The 19,728-nt window shown below is 38.8% G+C and overlaps 1 protein-coding gene across 5 annotated transcripts in view; it reads left to right on the forward strand.

Annotated features, from left to right (window-relative positions):
* Positions 1-19,728, forward strand: part of UTRN (utrophin) — a gene marked incomplete at its 3' end in the record, with an annotated part of 377,026 nt that overhangs the window by 119,760 nt on the left and 237,538 nt on the right. For all 5 annotated transcript variants that reach the window (XM_081313934.1, XM_081313935.1, XM_081313936.1 and 2 more), the window contains 9 exons: positions 1,101-1,274; positions 2,013-2,168; positions 2,985-3,155; positions 5,062-5,241; positions 6,831-6,959; positions 7,797-7,967; positions 8,757-8,912; positions 10,849-10,986; positions 12,003-12,155. In XM_081313934.1, coding sequence (XP_081170060.1) covers positions 1,101-1,274; positions 2,013-2,168; positions 2,985-3,155; positions 5,062-5,241; positions 6,831-6,959; positions 7,797-7,967; positions 8,757-8,912; positions 10,849-10,986; positions 12,003-12,155 — 1,428 coding nt within the window. The remainder of the gene's footprint in view (positions 1-1,100; positions 1,275-2,012; positions 2,169-2,984; positions 3,156-5,061; positions 5,242-6,830; positions 6,960-7,796; positions 7,968-8,756; positions 8,913-10,848; positions 10,987-12,002; positions 12,156-19,728) is intronic.

Genomic DNA, 19,728 nt, shown 5'->3' on the forward strand with positions numbered 1-19,728 from the left:
TGCTGTAATACACTTTTCTTAGATCCTTGCGCAATTGTTAATCATTTTAATAATTATTAGCATCCTTTTCACAATAGCTTTATATGAGGAGAGAGAGAGAGAGACAGAGACAGAGAGACAGACAAACATACAGAAACAGAGATACACACAGAGAAAGACAGACAAAGATAGAGGACTTGAAGAATCAATATCTGTTGTACAGGATGGATATCAGCATTGCAAATAGGTAGAGAAAATGTTTGAAGAGAAGATGCTACTAAGATCATGGCATTTGACTGGCTAACCTGAAGCACTGTTTAGTGACTAATGAAAACTAAGTATTGGTGTCAAATAAATCCCCTAAAGAGAAGGAAAGGGAAAGCAGTTGTTTCAAACAGAGATTGTGATGAGTGAAGTCTAGACAGAGGCGTTTATATTTTCGCAATAGGGAGAACAATTTGCTTTTGTGAGAAAGATTCAGCGGGCCGTAGGAAATAGAAACCAGGATAGAAGGGTTGAGTTTGGAGTTGATGAAGAACTAAGTGGCATTGATTTTGAAAGGTAGAGGAGAAAAAAAAGGCAGTACTAATTAGAGATAAGGAATGCATTCAAGTAAGAAGATTTTTGATACTCTGGGAAGTATTATAAATTCAGGAAACGAGATGGTGCTTAAGTCCCATTTTGTGAATTCTCTGATTAGGTAGCTAGAGGGAGAACTGATTAGCTCATGGTGTTCCATGCCTGTTTTTGTGCTTTGGGGTTGACAGAAGTGAAGAAGATTTGGAAACGGAGTACACACTGTACCTTTGAAAGTCCCCAAACATAGGCCTAGACAAAACTTCCTGATGGGTTTTTTTTAATCTTGTTTTTGAGGAGTTGAGTTTCTCCTGTTTAAGTGAAAAACAGTGAATCTTGGATTTAGAGATAAATTACTTTATAAGTTAGAGAAGAGGCATAAAGCAGGAAATATGGTTACAAGGGGAAGAAATCCATAATGACATGAAAGAGAGAGAAATGCTGAACTAGAAGAGTAAGATATAATTTATAAATAAGAACAGTTAGAAAGATTTTTCATTCTAAGTGTGTGAATGTATCAAATCTTTGCTTTCTTATATAAACAGAGAAAGCTCCGGGAGGTATCCACGAAGTTCCAGCTCTTCCAGAAACCAGCGAATTTTGAGCAGCGTATGCTGGATTGTAAACGAGTTCTGGATAGTGTAAAAGTTGAACTCCATATCTTGGATGTGAAGGATATTGATCCGGATATCATTCAGTTTCACTTTGAAAAGTGCATGGTAATATAATGCTATGACTAAATTTTCTTAATTTCTCTCTGTGAAACTTTTATTTTCTTCTTTACTCCATGGCAGTGAACTTTCCAGTAGCTCGGCAGTCGACTTTCATAGTAGTGGTAGAAAACATGAATGAAAGGAAAAGACTTTGTGCATTGAGATAAATACGGAATTTCCCATTAAACTGGTCAGTCCAAGTTAGAAAAAAAAATGAGCAAAGTCTTAGCAATGTGAACAAAGCAGTGCATTTTTTTTTAAAATTGTGGTGTTATTTCATTGCACTTGGGCTGTATTCAGACATCATTACTATTACTATTACTATTATTATTATTATTATTATTATTATTATTATTATTATTATTATTATTATTATTTATCATTTCCAGACTTTGAACATCTTGGAAACGTGGGCGTTATTTTCCCTCTTTCCTCTTCTTTTTTTGCTCTATCTTCCATTCATTCTTCATGTTAACTTCTATTTGCTATGATGTTGGGGGCATTTTTGTAATTTATTTTCTAAATAGAATCCATTGCTCAAAATGGGTTACTGACTAATTTGAATCTAGTTATAGTTAATATTTTTCCTTACTGTAGCAAACTGGACACCATGGAATGTGGATTTGGTGTGCATAAAGCTGATAATGTGGTTAAATTCTGAAAAGGGAAATTAAACAAGTAACCTGAAATATTACAATATATTTTAATATAATATAATAAAATTATATGGTGCCCTGGTTCTAGAAACTCTATAAGACCCTGAGTGAAGTAAAGCTTGAAGTGGAGACAGTGATCAAAACAGGAAGGCAGATTGTACAAAAACAACAGACAGACAACCCCAAAAGCATGGATGAACAACTGACAGCCCTGAAATTCCTTTACAATGATTTGGGAGCGCAGGTTAGTCTTTCATACGTACAGTTTTGTTTCACTGTGTGAAATCCATTTGAGGTAAATTTCAGGCATTTAATTAAATATTATGTGAACCCGATTTACTTTTCACCAGTTAAATCTGAAATGAGAATCTATAATGTTTTAAATCGGAGATCAAAATACATGACTTTCCACATCAATACTGTTATCCAGTAGTTGTGGTTGATGAGAAATGTAGTCCAGACTTATCTAGAGTAACTCCACTCTGTTTTGAGATTTGATAAAAATTTTAAAAAGCAACATACACATATTTTGGGAAAAAAAATAAATGATCTAAGAGATGGTTTCTTGACAGATCATTTTTTCCTTCATGAGTCCATCTATATTGTAGAATTGTCATTGAATGTGTTTTCCTTATCCATTTTCCTTCATAGATGTAGTTGACTGATGAGGACAAATTCTTTTTAGAGGCAAGTAACCATAGCCAAAATAGAGGTTGTGGAATAATACTAAAATGTAGAGGTGCTTTGAGTGCAGTTCCAGAAATGTGTAAAACACTGCTTGAAAACTCTTAGTATTGACAAAATCACCATCAGTCAGCTGCAAAAAAACAGTTTTATTTGGAACAGCTTGTATCCTATGAACATATCTTCAACATCATTAGACAGCAACATTAGCCTATGCCAGGACCTTAGGAAGGACTTGATAAGTAAATAAAAATGCCAGATCCCATCTAAACATCTGCTCACTATGTGCCGACACATAATGTCGATCCAATAAGTTTTCTTAATTCTTTGTTCTTGATGCTTGCTTTCTTACATGCTTTTTTTTTAAAAAAAACAGGTGACAGAAGGCAAACAAGATCTAGAACAGGCATTGCAACTCTCATGCAAATTCAATGAAGTCTCCCTCTCCTTATCCAAATGGTTAGAGGTGACAGAAGCTGAACTGGTACACAAGTCCACTTCAGAACGTTTGCTTTCTGATCTGGACACTGAAATTGCTTGGGCTAAGGTAAGCAGCCTGTTCTCAAACTTCTTTGTTTGCATCTCATTCTGATACTTGTTGTTATAGTTCCTGTTGTTGAATAAAAATATACTTTCTGTTTTGCCTTGGAAGCAGGTTAAAAACCAACATTTTTAACCTGGAGCCTAGCTTAAATATTTATTTAATAAATATTTGAATCCAGCAGGTGATAGTGCATTCAGTGATTTCAAATCTGGGTGAATCCCACTGGATTTTCCTTCTGGTTTTATGGGGGAATCTACTTGAAAATGTATTCTATATCGCATGCAAACATGTCATGTTGAATACCACAAGGAATTCCAGACTTCCTGCAAGAAATTTAGTCTCCTTTCCTGTCCTTTCCTGTTATAGGGACATTTTTTTTCCTGACACTATTGTATGCCTCAGAATTCTTTTTAAAAAAGCAATTTTGTAATATGTGTGTTGCTCATTGTGCATTTATTATATTATGATTTTAGAAGAGGTCACTAAATGTTGAACTCAACTTGAGAGACTTATCTCATTTGTTTGCCATTTGTACATATTTTAAAACTTTATTATTTCAGATCAAAAGAATTAAAAATTTAACAGATCCAATGCTCTGTACTTAGTTCTTTTTTCTATTAATGTAATGCAGCTGTTGGCTTTTTGAATGTAATTACTTGTTTTAATTATTGATTGCTATTTTAAAAATGTCATGGTTAGTCAGTTCTTTGACTAATTGAGTGCAAAATGACATTAGCCTGCTAGGAGGAGGTTTGTGCGCCTGGGACTAATGTTGAAAACGAAACAATATAATTTTGGTGTATTATTTAGAACAAAGAAGATGCATGAATTACTAGAGGTATAATCCAAAGTGAAAAGGGGCACTGAATGGCTTCACACTGAAACAGGAAATTGTAGGAATCATTCTGCATGTTATTCCTATAAAGAGAATTGTATCATGAGGAAAAGCATATATTCTACTATAAAAAATATGCCTGTGAGAAAAAGCTTGGGGATTCTTGAAGAGAATTCTAGAATTAAAGGGAGATTTGATATTATTAAACATTTTTGAATACCAGTTTTGTGTAATTATTCCTTTTTGGGGGGGATTGGCATGAAAAAATTATATTCTATGGAATACTTACTTGGTCTTCAAAACAGGGTTTAGATTGTAGCGTGATCTTGGTTTATAGGAAAGTGATAGTTTTAAAATCTTAATTTCCTGGACATTTATTTGCTGTTAACTAGGTCCAGAATTTCAATTGCAGTAAATAGCAGAGGGGAAAGTGAAAATCTATATGAGCAAAAGATTTGTAAGTCTAAAATTGTAGTTCACTATTGCATTAGCTTACTCATTGCATAAATCTTTCTGTTAAAATAAGAACAATTTAAGAAAGTGAGACTGATTTATTAGTAAATAGGTATAGTAAAAATATTAAAAATCATTTTTCCAATTTATGAAAAATATATATTCCCCCAAAAGCAATCTTAATGTTTCCCCTTGAAAGATATGTAGTTCCCCAAATTTGCAAAAGAAACTTTGTGAAAAAGCTATACTTTATTATCAGATTGCATAATAACTGCAATTTGCATCAATTTGGCATGCCATAACAGATTTTGCAAAATCAGTTACAGAATGTAATTAAAACAAAGAATGGTGCATTTAAAGCACAACCTTACCAGTTACTGAGGCTAACATTTCTTTGAAAACTTTCTATTCTGTGACTACTAAGTTACTCTGAATTTTAGAAGATCCCTTGCTTTGGATTGCTTTAGGTATCATATGGTATATCAGATTGCTTATTGCAGTGATATGTCAGTCGTTAGCGAAATCGATCAAGATAGAAACCAAACCAATAATAATTTTTTTTGCTTCTGTCACCTTGAGAAATTTCATTCTGCTCTGTTAATGGTTCTTGTTGCCTTCCAGAATGTGCTGAGAGAATTGGAGAGGAAGAAAGTCGATCTGAACAGTGTAACAGAGAGCAGTGCTGCACTGCAGGCCTTAGTGGATGGAAGTGAAGCTCCTCTGGAGGAAAAACTCTGTGTCCTTAATGCTGGATGGAGCCGAGTCCGAACCTGGACCGAAGATTGGTGCAATACACTTCTGGTAAGCTGAAACCACGAACGGCAAATTTTGACATTTGTAGAATTAGTGATCTGTGTGGCTTTTGATAGGGTCATAAGCATTGAGTGTGGTCTTTTTACTCTTCAAGTAGGAAGTGTTTACAAATGTCAGATTTCCTATCAGGAGAGAACGGTCTTACTCAATTGCCTCCAAGATATGTTAAACTTGAAAGTCCCATGGCCAGGCCAGCTAGGACGATATCTCTGGGGAGTATTTAGTTGGGGAAGGCTGACCTGTTAAAAGGAAAAATGAATCAGACGATGAAGAGTTTTTCAAGAAATAGTAAAATATATTGAACAATTTGATAGATTTGCTTCTTACTTCATGCTCAGGAAGTATCAAAATCTTTTCTTTGAAGCTTTAGCTCAAGAATAAATGCTTTAAAAATAATTATTACATAAGAGGACTCATGGAAATATTCTTTGAATACTTATTTGAACAAACTGTACCCATTATCTGTGCAATCATTATTCATAATAAGGATTTTTTTACAAGCTGTAAAAAACAGAAATGGATGTAATAGGCTCTGAGAATAATCTTGAAGAAGAAGATGAAGAGCTGCAGCCAAGGCAGTGGTCAGATAAGAGGAATCTGAGCCCAGAGTTGGAAGAGAATTTGAGAAAACGTTTCAGGCTTGGCTATCCATAGTTCAGGACAGGGAGAAGAGAGGAACATTCAGGGAAGCAAGGTTTTATAACTCTAAACCTATAATTGAAGTATTTTTGGTATTCTTGAGTTAGGTGTTCAAGTTTGTTCTACTTCCACCTGTCTTGCAGCCCAGAATGTGCCTCCCATTTCATTGCTTTTATCTTACAGGTAACCCTTAGCTTATGACCTTAATTGAATCTGGAATTATGGTGGTAAAATATGGTGGTCATCAAGGGCAACCAAGTGACTGTGCCCAGTTTTACAACTATTTTTGTAGCAATCGTTAAAGCAAAAGCAGCAGTTGTTAAGTGAATCCATTTTTTTCAGTGGGCGTTTTGCCAGAAACTGGAGGTAGATGCCGGAAGCTGGCAAAAAATGCCAAAAATTACAATCACGTGACGGCAAGATGCTACAAATAGCCTTAAATGCAAGCTGGTTACGAAGGGCCCCAAATGTATTATGTGGCAACGATCTCTCTCACTCTCTTTTCCTCTCTGTCTCCACAGCTCACTCTCTTTCCAACTGTCTATCTCTCCCCATCTCTTTCTCTCTCTCTCCCCATCTCTCTCTTTTTATCTATCCCTCTCTCCCTGTTTCCATATATCTCTATATCTATCTTTTTGTGCATGCATATGTGTGCATGTGTGTGCGCGATGTTGGAACTTTTGTTGTAAGAAAATTCTCTGGAAGGAAGTGTATATGTCGTTTTGATCTTTGTGAGAAAAGATAAGATATAAATCTAGTGGCTAAAATTATAATAAAGAAATACCAAATAATTCTTAGGTCTTGGCACTAAAAGAGCTGAAAAAAGCAAATGAAAGTGCCATTGACTGACCTCTGTGAATGTTTTCTGTTAAAATAGCTAAATTTGATAGACATTTAAGGTATGTTTTCATTGATTTATCTTTGTCTTTCCTTTATAGAATCACCAAAGCCAACTGGAGATTTTTGATGAGAATGTTGCCCACATAAGCACTTGGCTGTACCAAGCTGAAGCTCTGTTGGATGAGATTGAGAAAAAGCCTGCCAACAAGAAAGAGGAGACAGTAAAGGTAGCAAAATTAAACTTCTTACTGACGTGACCTAGACAGTAGTACTGGTAGCAAATTAATAATAATAATAATAATAATAATAATAATAATAATAATAATAATAATAATAATAATAATAATAATAATAATAATAATAATAATAATGTAGTAGTAGTAGTAAGTTGGAAGAGACCTTGGAGGTCATCTAGTCCAACCCCCTGCTCAGGCAGGAAACCCTATACCATTTCAGGCAAATGGCTGTCCAGTCTTCTCTTAAAAGCTTCCAGTGTTGGAGCATTCACCACTTCTGGAGGCAGGTTGTTCCACTGGTTAATTGTTCTAGCTGTCAGGAAGTTTCTCCTTAGTTCTAGGTTGCTTCTCTCCTTGACTAGTTTCCATCCATTTCTTCTTGTCCTGCTTTCAGGTGCTTTGGAGAGTAGCTTGACTCCCTCTTCTTTGTGGCAGCCCCTGAGATATTGGAACACTGCTATCATGTCACCTCTCACCCTTCTCTTCATTAAACTACACATACCCAATTCTAGCAACCGTTCCCTATATGTTTGAGCCTCCAGTCCCCCAATCATCTTTGTTGCTCTTCTCTGTACTCTTTCTAGAGTCTCAACATCTTTTTTACATCGTGGTGACCAAACTGGATGCAGTATTCCAGGTGTGGCCTTACCAAGGCATTGTAAAGTGGTATTAGTACTTCACGTGATCTTGATCCCATCCCTCTGTTAATATTTTGGATCCAAATGAAAGTCTGCCAGTTTTTCTGGTTGATTTCTGTCTTGTTCCCCTTCCTCCCTTTTTTAATCCTACTGTGATCTAAATAATAACCCATTTTTTCCCCATTCACAGCGTCTAACATCAGAATTGGATGCTGTTAGTGTCAGAGTTGATAATGTGCGGGACCAAGCTGTTATGCTGATGAACAGTCGTGGGGGATCATGTCATGAGCTTGTAGAACCCAAATTGACTGAACTGAATAGGAACTTTGAAAAAGTATCACAGCACATCAAAAGTGCTAAGGTGAGTACGGAAGACTTCCTGGTCCCAAAGCATATCTACTGGCCTATTTTTACATTTATATTGCTGATTTTTATTTTTCTAATGTTTCTGTGAAATGCATGCTACTGCATTGTATTCTGTCGAAGGAAACTGTTTTCTAATATTTCATTGCACTTTTGGATTTTTTAGGACATTATCTCTTTGTGCACATGGTTGCACAAGGACAAAAATATGCAGGTAGTCCTTGTTTAGCAATTGCATTTGAGACAAGCAAGTTGGTGGTTTGGCGAAGCAGTTTAAAAGTGAAACAGTACAATACTTCAGTCATAAATGCGAGAATGAACACGAGTTATTTTTTTCAAAACCGTTGTAACTGTGAACATTTGTTGTGTGAAGCAGTTGCTAAACAAGGACTACTTGTATTAGTTCTGTCCTACTTTGAGTGAGATAGCTCTACTTCTTCAACAGTACTTTTTAAACAAGAAAAAGAAAGAAGATAACTTACTTAATTTTTAAAATGTTAAAATGACATGTTGCTCCAAAACTTCCTCTTTTTCTCTTTCCAGTTTCCAAAAGCATGTGAAGTAATATATTCTGGGGTTTGGGTGAATCATTTTATTTTATATGTAATTCTCTTTCTGTACTAGCCCACAAGCTATCTGCAAAAGATAATTTCTTAGTGTCAGTTTTGGGGATGAGAACTTCTACAAGGGTATTTATTCATTTACAACTATATTGTTGCAGTTATATGATACGTATACAAATATATTGACTACTGATTAGGGTACTTGCTATCTTTGTGTGTGTCAGATGCTGTTCAGTCTGGACGCTCATAAAAAGTTTGCTAAGCAGGAGCTCTGTGGAATTGCAGTGGCTTCTAAAGACCTTGATAAATTTGAATGTGAGATAAAGGAAATGCTGACCATAGTGGAAAAGCACATGGAATCAAAAGAAGATGATGAAAAGGTTGGAGAACTTCATGTTAAAACAAAACTGTCATACTCATCCTTTCTTTCTTTCTTTCTTTCTTTCTTTCTTTCTTTCTTTCTTTCTTTCTTTCTTTCTTTCTTTCTTTCTTTCTTTCTTTCTTTCTTTCTTTCTTTCTTTCTTTCTTTCTTTCTTTCTTTCTTTCTTTCTTTCTTTCTTTCTTTCTTTCTTTCTTTCTTTCTTTCTTTCTTTCTTTCTTTCTTTCTTTCTTTCTTTCTTTCTTTCTTTCTTTCTTTCTTTCTTTCTTTCTTTCTTTTCCCAGGTTTGACTTTTTAATCTGGAATCCTGAGACCTAGAGGTCTATTGACAACACTGTAATTCATTGGCTGCATGCAATAAATATTGATCTTGCTTGCATCAGCTGTTTTACCATTGCGGTCTTCCCGATGGCTTTATATATTCAATGCTACACGTGCAAGGGATTTGTCTTGTTTAATTACGATAAAATGTATCGTTGTGTCATACTTGAAATCATGCATTTGGAAGCTCATCCTTTTCCAAGTGCTTTCTCACCATCCCAAGTCCTTGGGAGAATTTGCAATGTGTTTCCTTTCTGTGCTACATCTATTATACTTGAAGCATAGGCAGTGCAGGAGGTGACCCACAGGGATTTCTCCCCGTTGCTGTTGCTCCTCCTGGACATTGCTAGAATAGGCAAGAGTTGATGTTTCATGGCCCCTGCTTCCCTCTACAACAAAGGAAAGAGATATAGTTACAGAACATTAGGATTAGATTACAGGTAGACCTTGACTTATGACCACAATTGAGCCCAAAATTTTTGTTAAGTGAAACATTTTTTTAAGTGAATTTTGCCCCCTTTTAAAACCTTTCTTGCCTCAGTCGTTAAGTGAATTGCTGCAGTTGATAAGTTAGTAACCCGGTTGTTAAGCGAAGCAACTATCATAAATATGAACCAGTTGCCAAGCATTTTGATCACATGATCATGGGGATTCTGGAAAAGTGGTAATTATCAAAAGCGGCCATAAGTCACTTTTTTTCCAGTGCCATTGTAACTTTGAACACTCACTAAATGAACTGTTGTAAATTGAGGACCACCTGTATTAACTTAACGCCTGATATCTTCACTGAAAACAGTTTTACTTTGGCCCACAACTACATGTTGCACAGTCAGTAGTTTGTAACATTTTATTAGATTATAGAATAAAATACAGAAATACAAAAGCAAATAGTAGGACACAGTGGGGAGGGAAAAAAAAACAAAAGGCAGTGACTTCCGAACTTCTTCTGTTGCAGTAGAATGAAGCATTAACATCGAACCTCAACTTTTTGCTAGCCATTTCTATAACAACAAATCAATCTATCAGTAAAAACCAAAAATCAAAGTTTCATTTTTTTTCCACCCCAAGCACAAAAGTCCATACGCGGTCTTCATGTAGAAACAAAATTACTTATAGTCTTTCCTTTAATCAAAACAGTCAATTTAGCCATCTCTGCCATCTCCATTAGCTTCTGCAGGCATTCGTCCATATCAAAATGTCCTTCCATTTCTGTGTTGCACAGTTAGTAATTACAATAAGCTCCTAATGAGTTCACTGCAAAATATGAATCCGCTGAGTCTTCATGTAGGATAAAACGATTAATTAGAGTTTTACATTCTTCAAAAAGGATTCTGAGGAACAGAGCACCTCTCTGCTTTTGTGCCAACCCAGAAAAAGGTGATTTCTTTAAGGGACTGATAACATTTTTCCCCCTCAGCTTTGTGCACGGTTCCTTGAATGAATAGCAGAGAGAGGCTGTGCTTGTGTGAGGTTTGCAGCACTTTTTCTGATATAGTTTTTTAAATATGCACAACCATACTATACATGTTTCTCTGTACAGCCTTGCTCTTTGGGAATAACGAAAGCTAGTTGCCCCAAGTATTCCTGAAAATATGTCCTTCTTTTTAAAATTGTAGCTGGATGAAGAAAGAGCCCAAATTGAGGAAGTTCTGCAAAAAGGTGAGCATTTGTTACAGCAGCTCATGGAAGATAACCGGAGAGAAAAAATTCGTTTGCAGCTCCTTCTCCTTCAGACCAAGCAAAGCAATGCAAAGGTCAGTGAAAGTAGCCTTGCTGTGCAATAGATCTGTAATGTTCTATTTCTTCCCCCTGAAGCCTTCCTTATATGCACCTGAAAATTCTCACTCTTGTCTAGAGACATGAATAATCCACCTTTTTGCCTGTTCCTCTCTACTATCATTATTTATTTACAGGTAGTCCTTGACTTATGACCACCATCGAGTCCCAAATTTATGTTGCTAAGTGAGAACTTTGTTAAGTGACTTTTGCCCCATTTTACGACTTTTATTGCCACAATTGTTAAGTGAATCCCTGCAGTTGTTAAATTATTAGGACCGTTGCTAAGTCAATCTGCCTTCCCCATTGACTTTGCTTGTCAGAAGGTTGCAAAAGGTGATCACATGACCCCGGGACACTGCAAATGTCATAAATATGAACCAACTGCCAAGCATTTAAATTTTGATCCCATGACCGTGGGGATGCTGAAGTGGTCATAAGTCATCTTTTTTCAGTGCCGTTGTAACTTTGAACATTCACTAAATGAACTGTTGTAAGTTGAGGACTGCCTGTATTAAATTTATATGCTATCCATCTCACTATCTAGGTGAGTTGGGCAGCTTATAATGCAATAAAAATATAAATATAAGAAGAATTTTAAATATAAAATGACTTAAAAGCTACAAGTTAAATATAGACTAAAACCAAAAGGCTTGAGCAAAATGGAAATGGTGTCTTCTATGTCACTGCACCAACCATGTCCAAAATCCTAAATCATCCGTCAGATCCAAGTCTTAAGGCCCTTCCAAAAGGCCAGAAGGCTGGGGGCAGATCTCATTTCTGGTGGCAAGATGTTCCAAAGGGCAGGGTCTGGGACAAAAAGGGTTCTTCTTTTAGACCAGAGGTTGGGAACTGGTCTAGCATGGTTGACTCAAGAATTCTGGGAGTTGAAGTCCACAAGTTATAAAAGGACCATAGTTCTCTCTCTATCTCCCCCCCCCCCTGTCTTATAATCTTAATTATTGATTGCATAACCTTTCTTTTTGGGTTGTAGGAGCTTCGGTCATTACAAAGGAGGCAGGTATCAGAACTTTCACCTTCATTTACTCTATATGAAATGGAAGCAAAGAGTCATTTGCAGTGGCTTAGTGAAACAGACACAAGTCTCTCTGGACTTCAAGAAGCAGAAGAGAGGGAGAAAACAAAGGTAATTTTTTTTAATATAAACCATTCATTTATGGAATTTTTCAATAGTTTTGATGTCAATAGTTCCTTCTATCAATCCCAGTGTTTCCAAACTGGTGCTTCCACATAGGTTGAATCTCAGTTTATTTTTTTAACAAGCTGCCTGGCAATTATGACTCTTAACATGTTTAGGTGGCATAAGGATCACTTGGGTCATGTTGCTAGTAATGTAATTATTTGTTTATTTAGTCCCAAACTAATGGTTTTACTCTTTTAAAGATAAGAATACTGTTGCCCCGCTGAGTAATTAATTTACTCTGGCGAACTAATTCAAACATATTCCACCACTTGTCTTCTTCAAATCTCAAGTACCTTGAATGAAGAAGTGACTTTTAGCAGCCTTTCCAAAATGAATCAGACTGATATTGTTAACTATGTGAATCAAAACTGTGACTGATACAATGGGCCTATGTGGTACAGTTTATAAATAATAACTGACACTTTAAATTGGGCTCAGAAGTCAAAGGAACATATTATAGTGACCTCAGAATCATTATCTAATTGAACAATTCTAGAACTAAGCTACATGGATTTGACGTCCCTGTGAATATGAAATACATTGGCCTATAATATGAAGCAAGAGTGGATTATAAATATGAAGAATGGCTGCAGGACTTGGGTTTGACTAGTCTAAAGAAAAGAAGAAATAGGGGAGACATGATAGCAATATTCCAGTATTTGAGGGGCTGCCACAAAGAAGAGGGGGTCACATTATTCTCCAATGCACCAGAGGGCAGGACAAGAAACAATGGTTGGAAACTGATCAAAGAGAGAAGCAACATGGAATTAAGGAGACACTTTCTGGCAGTGAGGACAATTAACCAGTGGAACACCTTGCCTTCAGAAATCGTGGGCACTCCATCACTGAAGATTTTTAAGAAGAGACTGGACATTCACTTGTCTGAGATGGTATAGGTTCTCCTGCTTGAGCAGGGGGCTGGACCAGAAGACCTCCAAGGTCCTTTCCAACTCTATAAATAAATGTTTTCTAAAACGCATCTTTAACTAAACATAGAACCTAAGAAGTGCCACACTAGATTGGACACCTGACTTATTAGTCCAGCTGTCTCTTCCTCCAGTGGCCAATAAACTCTATAAGAAAACTCGCTAATCCCCCAGCAATGATCTTTAGAGGCACTCCCACTGCCATCAAGGCTCATAGCCATTGATTTCCATGACTTCAAAGAATTGCGCCAAATCTTCATCCATATTCTTCGTACATTCAAAGAATACTTCCAACAGATTACAGAAAAAAATCATGGCATATATTTTTGAATTATATGGACCTGGCTTGCATTACGGAGACCTGGTTGGGCCCTGAGGGTGGTGTCCCTCTGGTTGATCTTTGCCCATCGGGTTTCCGGGTGCTGCACCGGCCTCGGGCTCAAGGTAGGGGCGGAGGAGTGGCAGTAGTTGTGAGGGAGACCTTATGTCCGCGGGAGGCCACCATTGTCCAAACAGCCGGGTGTGAGTCTCTCCTCCTGATATGTGGCCCTAGGGCTCAGTTGGGCTTGCTGCTGGTGTACCTTTCGCCTAGTTGCGTAGCAGCAGCCCTGCCTGAGCTTCTCGACATCCTCTCGGGGTTGGTAATTGAGTTCCCCAAATTTATGATTTTGGGGGACTTCAATCTACCATCCCTGGGGGGATCATCTGAGTTAGCTCGGGAGTTCATGGCTTCCATGACGGCCATGGACCTGATGCAAGTTATTCAGGGTCCAACTCATGGGGGGGTCACACGCTCAATTTGGTTTTTCTATCTGGACGGTGGTTAGATGATCTGGGTGGGGGTTCTCCAATTGTTATGCCCCTGTTATGGACTGATCATCATCTCCTGCGGTTGGTCTTCCGTTTTGCCACTCCCCGTCGTGGGGTTGTTGAACCAACGAGATGGTTCTGCCCTAGGCGCTTAATGGACCCTGAGCGGTTCCAGGCGGCGCTTGGGTCCCCACCTGCCTCCTTCGCTCACAGCTCGGCCGATGCCCTAGTAGAAGCCTGGGAAAAGGCAGCCACGGAAGCACTTGACCGAGTTGTACCCATGCGGCCCCTGACCCGGTGCAGATCCCAGTGGGCTCCATGGTTTTCTATGGAGCTCCGGGAGATGAAGCGTCGGAGACGGGGCCTAGAGAGCTGTTGGAGATCCAGCCAGTCTGAATCCGACCGATTGCGACTAAGGTCTTTTACGAGATCTTATCTCGCGGCAATGAGGGTGGCAAGGTCTAACTACTTTGCTACCCTCATCGCGTCCGCAGATAATCACCCGGCCACCCTGTTTAGGGTGACCCGCTCCCTCCTTAATCAGGAGGTGAGGGAGGAGCCCTTGCAGGGTCGTGCCGAGGAGTTTAGTCAACATCTGTTGGACAAAATTGCTCGGATCCGGACCGGTTTGGACTCCGACTGGGCAGAGTCTGACGATGAGGACATGGGCAGGTCTTGTTGATATTATCTGGGAGGAGTTTGATCCTGTGACTCCCGAAGACGTGGACAGGATCATGGGGAAGCTGAGCTCCACCACGTGTTTGTTGGTCCCGTGCCCCTCCTGGCTGGTTTATGCGGCTCGGGATGGGAAACGAGGCTGGCTCCAGGCAGATAACTGCTTCCTTGAGTGAGGGTAGTTTTCCTGCCGCCTTGAAGGAGGTGGTGGTGAGACCTCTCCTTAAGAAGCCTGTCCTGGACCCAGCTGTATTAAACAACTTTCATCCGGTCTCCAACCTTCGCTTTCTCGCGAAGGTTGTTGAGAGCATGGTGGCGCATCAGCTCCCTTTGTTCCTGGAGGAAGCTGATTATCTGAACCCGTACCAATCGGGTTTCAGGCCCGGGTACAGCACGGAGACGGCATTGGTCGCGCTGGTGAATGATCTCTGGCGGGCTCGGGACAGGGCTTCAGCTCAACCCTGACAAGACTGAGTGGCTGTGCGTGCCGGCATCTCGGGAAACGCAGAATTTTCCATCTCTTAATATGGGGGGTGAGTTATTACCCCCCGTAGATAGGGCTCGCAACTTGGGGGTCCTCCTAGATTCACAGCTCTCCTTAGAAGATCATATAGGAGCTGTGACTAGGGGAGCCTTCGCCCAGGTTCGCCTACTGCGCCAGTTGCGGCCCTATCTGGACCGGGATGCCTTGCGTACAGTCACTCATGCACTCGTGACCTCTCGTTTAGACTACTGCAATGCTCTCTACATGGGGCTGCCCTTGAGGACCACTCAGAGGCTTCAGCTGGTGCAGAATGCAGCTGCGCGAGTTGTGTTGGGGGTCTCCCGATACTCCCATGTTACACCTCTGCTCCGTGAGCTGCATTGGCTTCCAGTTGCCCTCTGGGTGAGATTCAAGGTGCTGGTTATGACCTATAAAGCCCTACATGGCATGGGTCCGGATTACCTTCGGCAACACCTGCTGCCGGCGTCAACCTCCCTCCATCCAATGCGCTCCCACAGAGAGGGCCTCCTCAGGGTGCCACCAATCAGAGAATGTCCACTGGTGACCGCCAGGGGGAGGGCGTTCTCTGTGGGCGCTTACCGGTTGAGCTCTGGATGGCCCCCAAACTTCACTCCTTCCGACGTGATCTAAAAACTTATTTATTTGAACAAGCTGGCCTGGTCTGATGGGTTTGGGGTCTGGGGTTTTAATATGGATTTTAACTAATGTATTATATTGGGCATAATTATTTAATGTTTTTTAACTTTTGTATTTCGTATTTTGATATTTATTGCCCTGTACACCGCCCTGAGTCCTTCGGGAGAAGGGCAGTATAAAAATTTAATAAATAAATAAATAAATTATTGAAAGAGCTTCTTAAATTGGCTATCAATTTCCTCTTGGTAAGAGTCTCCTAAATTACAATCAATAATATTTTCAAATACATCTGACTCATTGGTATAAAATTCAATGTGAAAAGAGGTACCGTAGTTTCCGGCGTATAAGACGACTTTTTAACCCATGAAAATCTTCTCAAAAGTCAGGGGTCGTCTTATACTCCGGGTGCTGAAACTTTAGGGACAGGGCTGGCTGGAAAACATGGAGCGGATCTTCCATTTAGTCTGCGCAAGGAAAGTGGGACCAATTGGAGTAGAAGCTGCAGTCTGTGATTTTTTACAGGCTGGGGTCTGGGCGTCTTTCCTTCTAAAGTTGAAGAGCAGCTGTAGGCAGGTGGGGAATGCAAGAGCAACTTGAAAGGCAGGTGGGGAATGCCGTAGCCAGAGCAGCTGCTTAGCTCTAAGGACACATTTGACTCAAGAACTGGGCAGGTTGGCTGGAAAACCTGGAGCGGATCTCCCATTTGGTCTTTTTTTAAAAATCCCATTTATATCCCGCCCTTCTCTGAAGACTCAGGGCGGCTTACAATTTAAAGCACAAATCAATGTGCTTAGCAATAGCCTTCATTCTATGTATATGCCTGCTTATTAGAGCTTTCACCCCCCTCCCCACAAGCAGCATTATTACAAAGTCAGCTTATTGCTCCCAACAATCTGAGTCCTCATTTTACCTACCTCGGAAGGATGGAAGGCTGAGTCAACCTTGAGCCTGGTGGGATGAGAACCTGCACTAATTGCAGGCAGCTGGTGTTACTTAAGGCTCTGCGCAGGGAAAGCTTTAGAGTGAATTAGGAAAAGTGAAAAAGTGAATTAGGAAAATAGGAAACGGTTGCTGGAATTGGGTATGTGTAGTTTAACGAAGAGAAGGGTGAGGGGTGACATGATAGCAGTGATCCAATATCTCAGGGGCTGCCACAAAGAAGAGGGAGCCAAGCTATTCTCCAAAGCACCTGAAAGCAGGACAAGAAGCAATGGATGGAAACTAGTCAAGGAGAGAAGCAACCTAGAACTAAGGAGAAACTTCGTGACAGTTAGAACAATTAACCAGTGGAAGTGGTGAATGGTCCAACACTGGAAGTTTTTAAGAAGAGACTGGCCAGCCACTTGTCTGAAATGGTATAGGGTTTCCTGCCTTAGCAGGGGGTTGGACTAGATGACCTCCAAGGTCCCTTCCAACTTCTTCTTCTTCTTCTTCTTCTTCTTCTTCTTCTTCTTCTTCTTCTTCTTCTTCTTCTTCTTCTTCTTATTCTTATTCTTATTCTTATTCTTATTATTATGTTTAATCCACTTGCACTGTTTTATGTTTACATGTTTGATGACAAACAGCCTTATGTTTATAAGTGACAGTTTTCCTACTAAGTACCTGCATGTCATAAGCATTTGAATTAAAATTACCATATTAAAATCAAATCTGATGTTTTTTAATTTTTATTTGGTGTGCGTTGGAAGAGGGGTAGTCTTATACGGCGAGTATAGCCCCAACCCTATAATTTAACAGGAAATGTAGGGGGTCGTCTTATACGCCCAGTTGTCTTATACGCCGGAAAATACGGTAACTTTTGGCTAGGTTTTTGGTTAATTGAGAAGTTTGCTAAACCTTAGTTCTAATTAATTCCTGAAAAGACACACTATTTATACAGGTAATTCTTTTTTTACAATATTTCATTTAGTGACCATTTGACGTTATAATGGCATTGAAAGAAATGACTTGTGATGGTTTTTCACACTTACAACCCTTGTAGCATTCCCATGCTTGCGTGATCAGAATTCAGATGCTTAGCAACTGACTCATATTTATGACAGTTGCAGTGTCCCATGTGATCACCTTTTATGATCTTCTGACAAGCAAGGTCAATGGGGAAGCCAGATTCATTTAACAACCAGGTTACTAACTTAAGAACTGCAATGATTCACTTAACAACTGTGGCAAGAAAAGTCATAAAATTGGGCAAAACTCACTTAACAAATGACTCACTTAGCCACAAAAGTTTTCGGCTCAGTTGTGGTCATCAGATGTTTTTGAAAATATTATTGATTGTAACAGTGATTTAGGAGAGAGATTCCTACCTACTGAGAGGATGTTGATAGCTAATTTAAGAAACTCTTTCAATAATTCAAACATATATACAATGACTTTTCATTTTCTGTTTCTAATGGATCCACTTTTTTTAGATTCTTAGTCTGCCATAGGATTAGTTTTATGTTTATATAATGAGACTTGTGGAGCAGTAAGTAATTTTTTGGACAGGCTTGCATATTAGGCAATCTGTCTATCCTTTTGCATTACTGGTTATGGAGCTTCATAATTAAATTAATCAATCTCTTTATGAGTCTTCTGTAACTTGTAAATCTAAAACCAATTGAGGATGAGACAAAGGAACGTTCAAATCTCAGAATGAGTTCTGTGTAGTATAGAATAATAATGGTCTTCTTGGCAGTAGTTATATGCATTTTCTTTCCATGAAGCTAATAGGAGCTTAGGAAGAGGTGATTTTGATCTACTGATCATATATTGAATGTTTCTTCCTTCAGTGTTAGTGCTGCTGTACAGATGGCCCACCTGTCATACTAAAACCCTAGAAAACTATAACAAACTCCAATATCATGGTTAAAAAAATAATAGGTCTTGAGGAATTCGCATAATGGGTATATAAAGTAGACTACCCAACTTGGGAGCATCTTTCAAATGTGTTGACTTCAACTTTCAGAACGTGTTATCCAGCATGCCCATTCTGGGAAAATCCTGGGAATTAAAATACACACAGCTGGCAGCTGCAAGTTGGAGAAGACCCATCTAGTTTCACTAAAAAAATCATGTTGAAAATCAAACATAACAATGCAAACCTCAGCATACTTGCATCTTGACAGCAGTTGCAAGTATAAAAATTACGAGATTTATGTCGTTTCATTGCAATATATATTTTGTTACATAATATAAATTTTGTTAATATATGATTGAAAATATCCATAAACATGTTTTGTTACTCTTCCCTTCTCCCCACTCATCCCAGGGTTACGGGAACCATATTTTATAACTGTTATATCAGTTTATATATCAAAAGTTACAAGTACAAAAGTAATGAATCAGATAAGGACCAAACACTGTCCTGATTTCCATTTCCATGAAGACCAGGGAATCTTCTTTACACTTACAGAAATGTAAATAAATCATCTATTAAGTTGAAGTATATGTGAACCTACCTTAACGTTTAATTTTATCTTGATATTGCCTAGTTGGAGTTCACACTTTCTCTCTCATACCCCTTCCCCCAGGGGTTTGAGTTTGTCATTAATCTTCCCTGTTTGCCACCTACATTGTGCCAAACAATTGATCAATATTGCAACTGTCTAAAATTTTGCTACTAGGGATCTTAATGACCTTCATTCTGGAATGGACTCCAATAGTGTAATTCAGAAAACAAGTAAATCACTTTTTGTGTGTCAGGATTTGACTGACCATGTTTTAGAAATGTGCCAATTGGGGATTTTTTTATCTAGTATATTGCCTCTATTTTATCAAGTAACCACTTCTACCTTGTAGGAAAGGTAGGATGCAATGTTAATCAATTGAAGCAGTAACTGTGTGTCTTGTTGAATGAATGACCTTGTGGGAACAACCTAAGAGCCATCACCTCCAGTATTATATTTCCCACAGCAATTAGCCAGATGGAAGCTCAAAAATCATGTCATAAAGATTAGCCTCTATTATTGTTTATCACCAGCAT

Source organism: Vipera berus (genome assembly GCF_964194415.1).
Source record: "Vipera berus genome assembly, chromosome: 1".
Lineage (NCBI taxonomy): Eukaryota > Metazoa > Chordata > Lepidosauria > Squamata > Viperidae > Vipera > Vipera berus.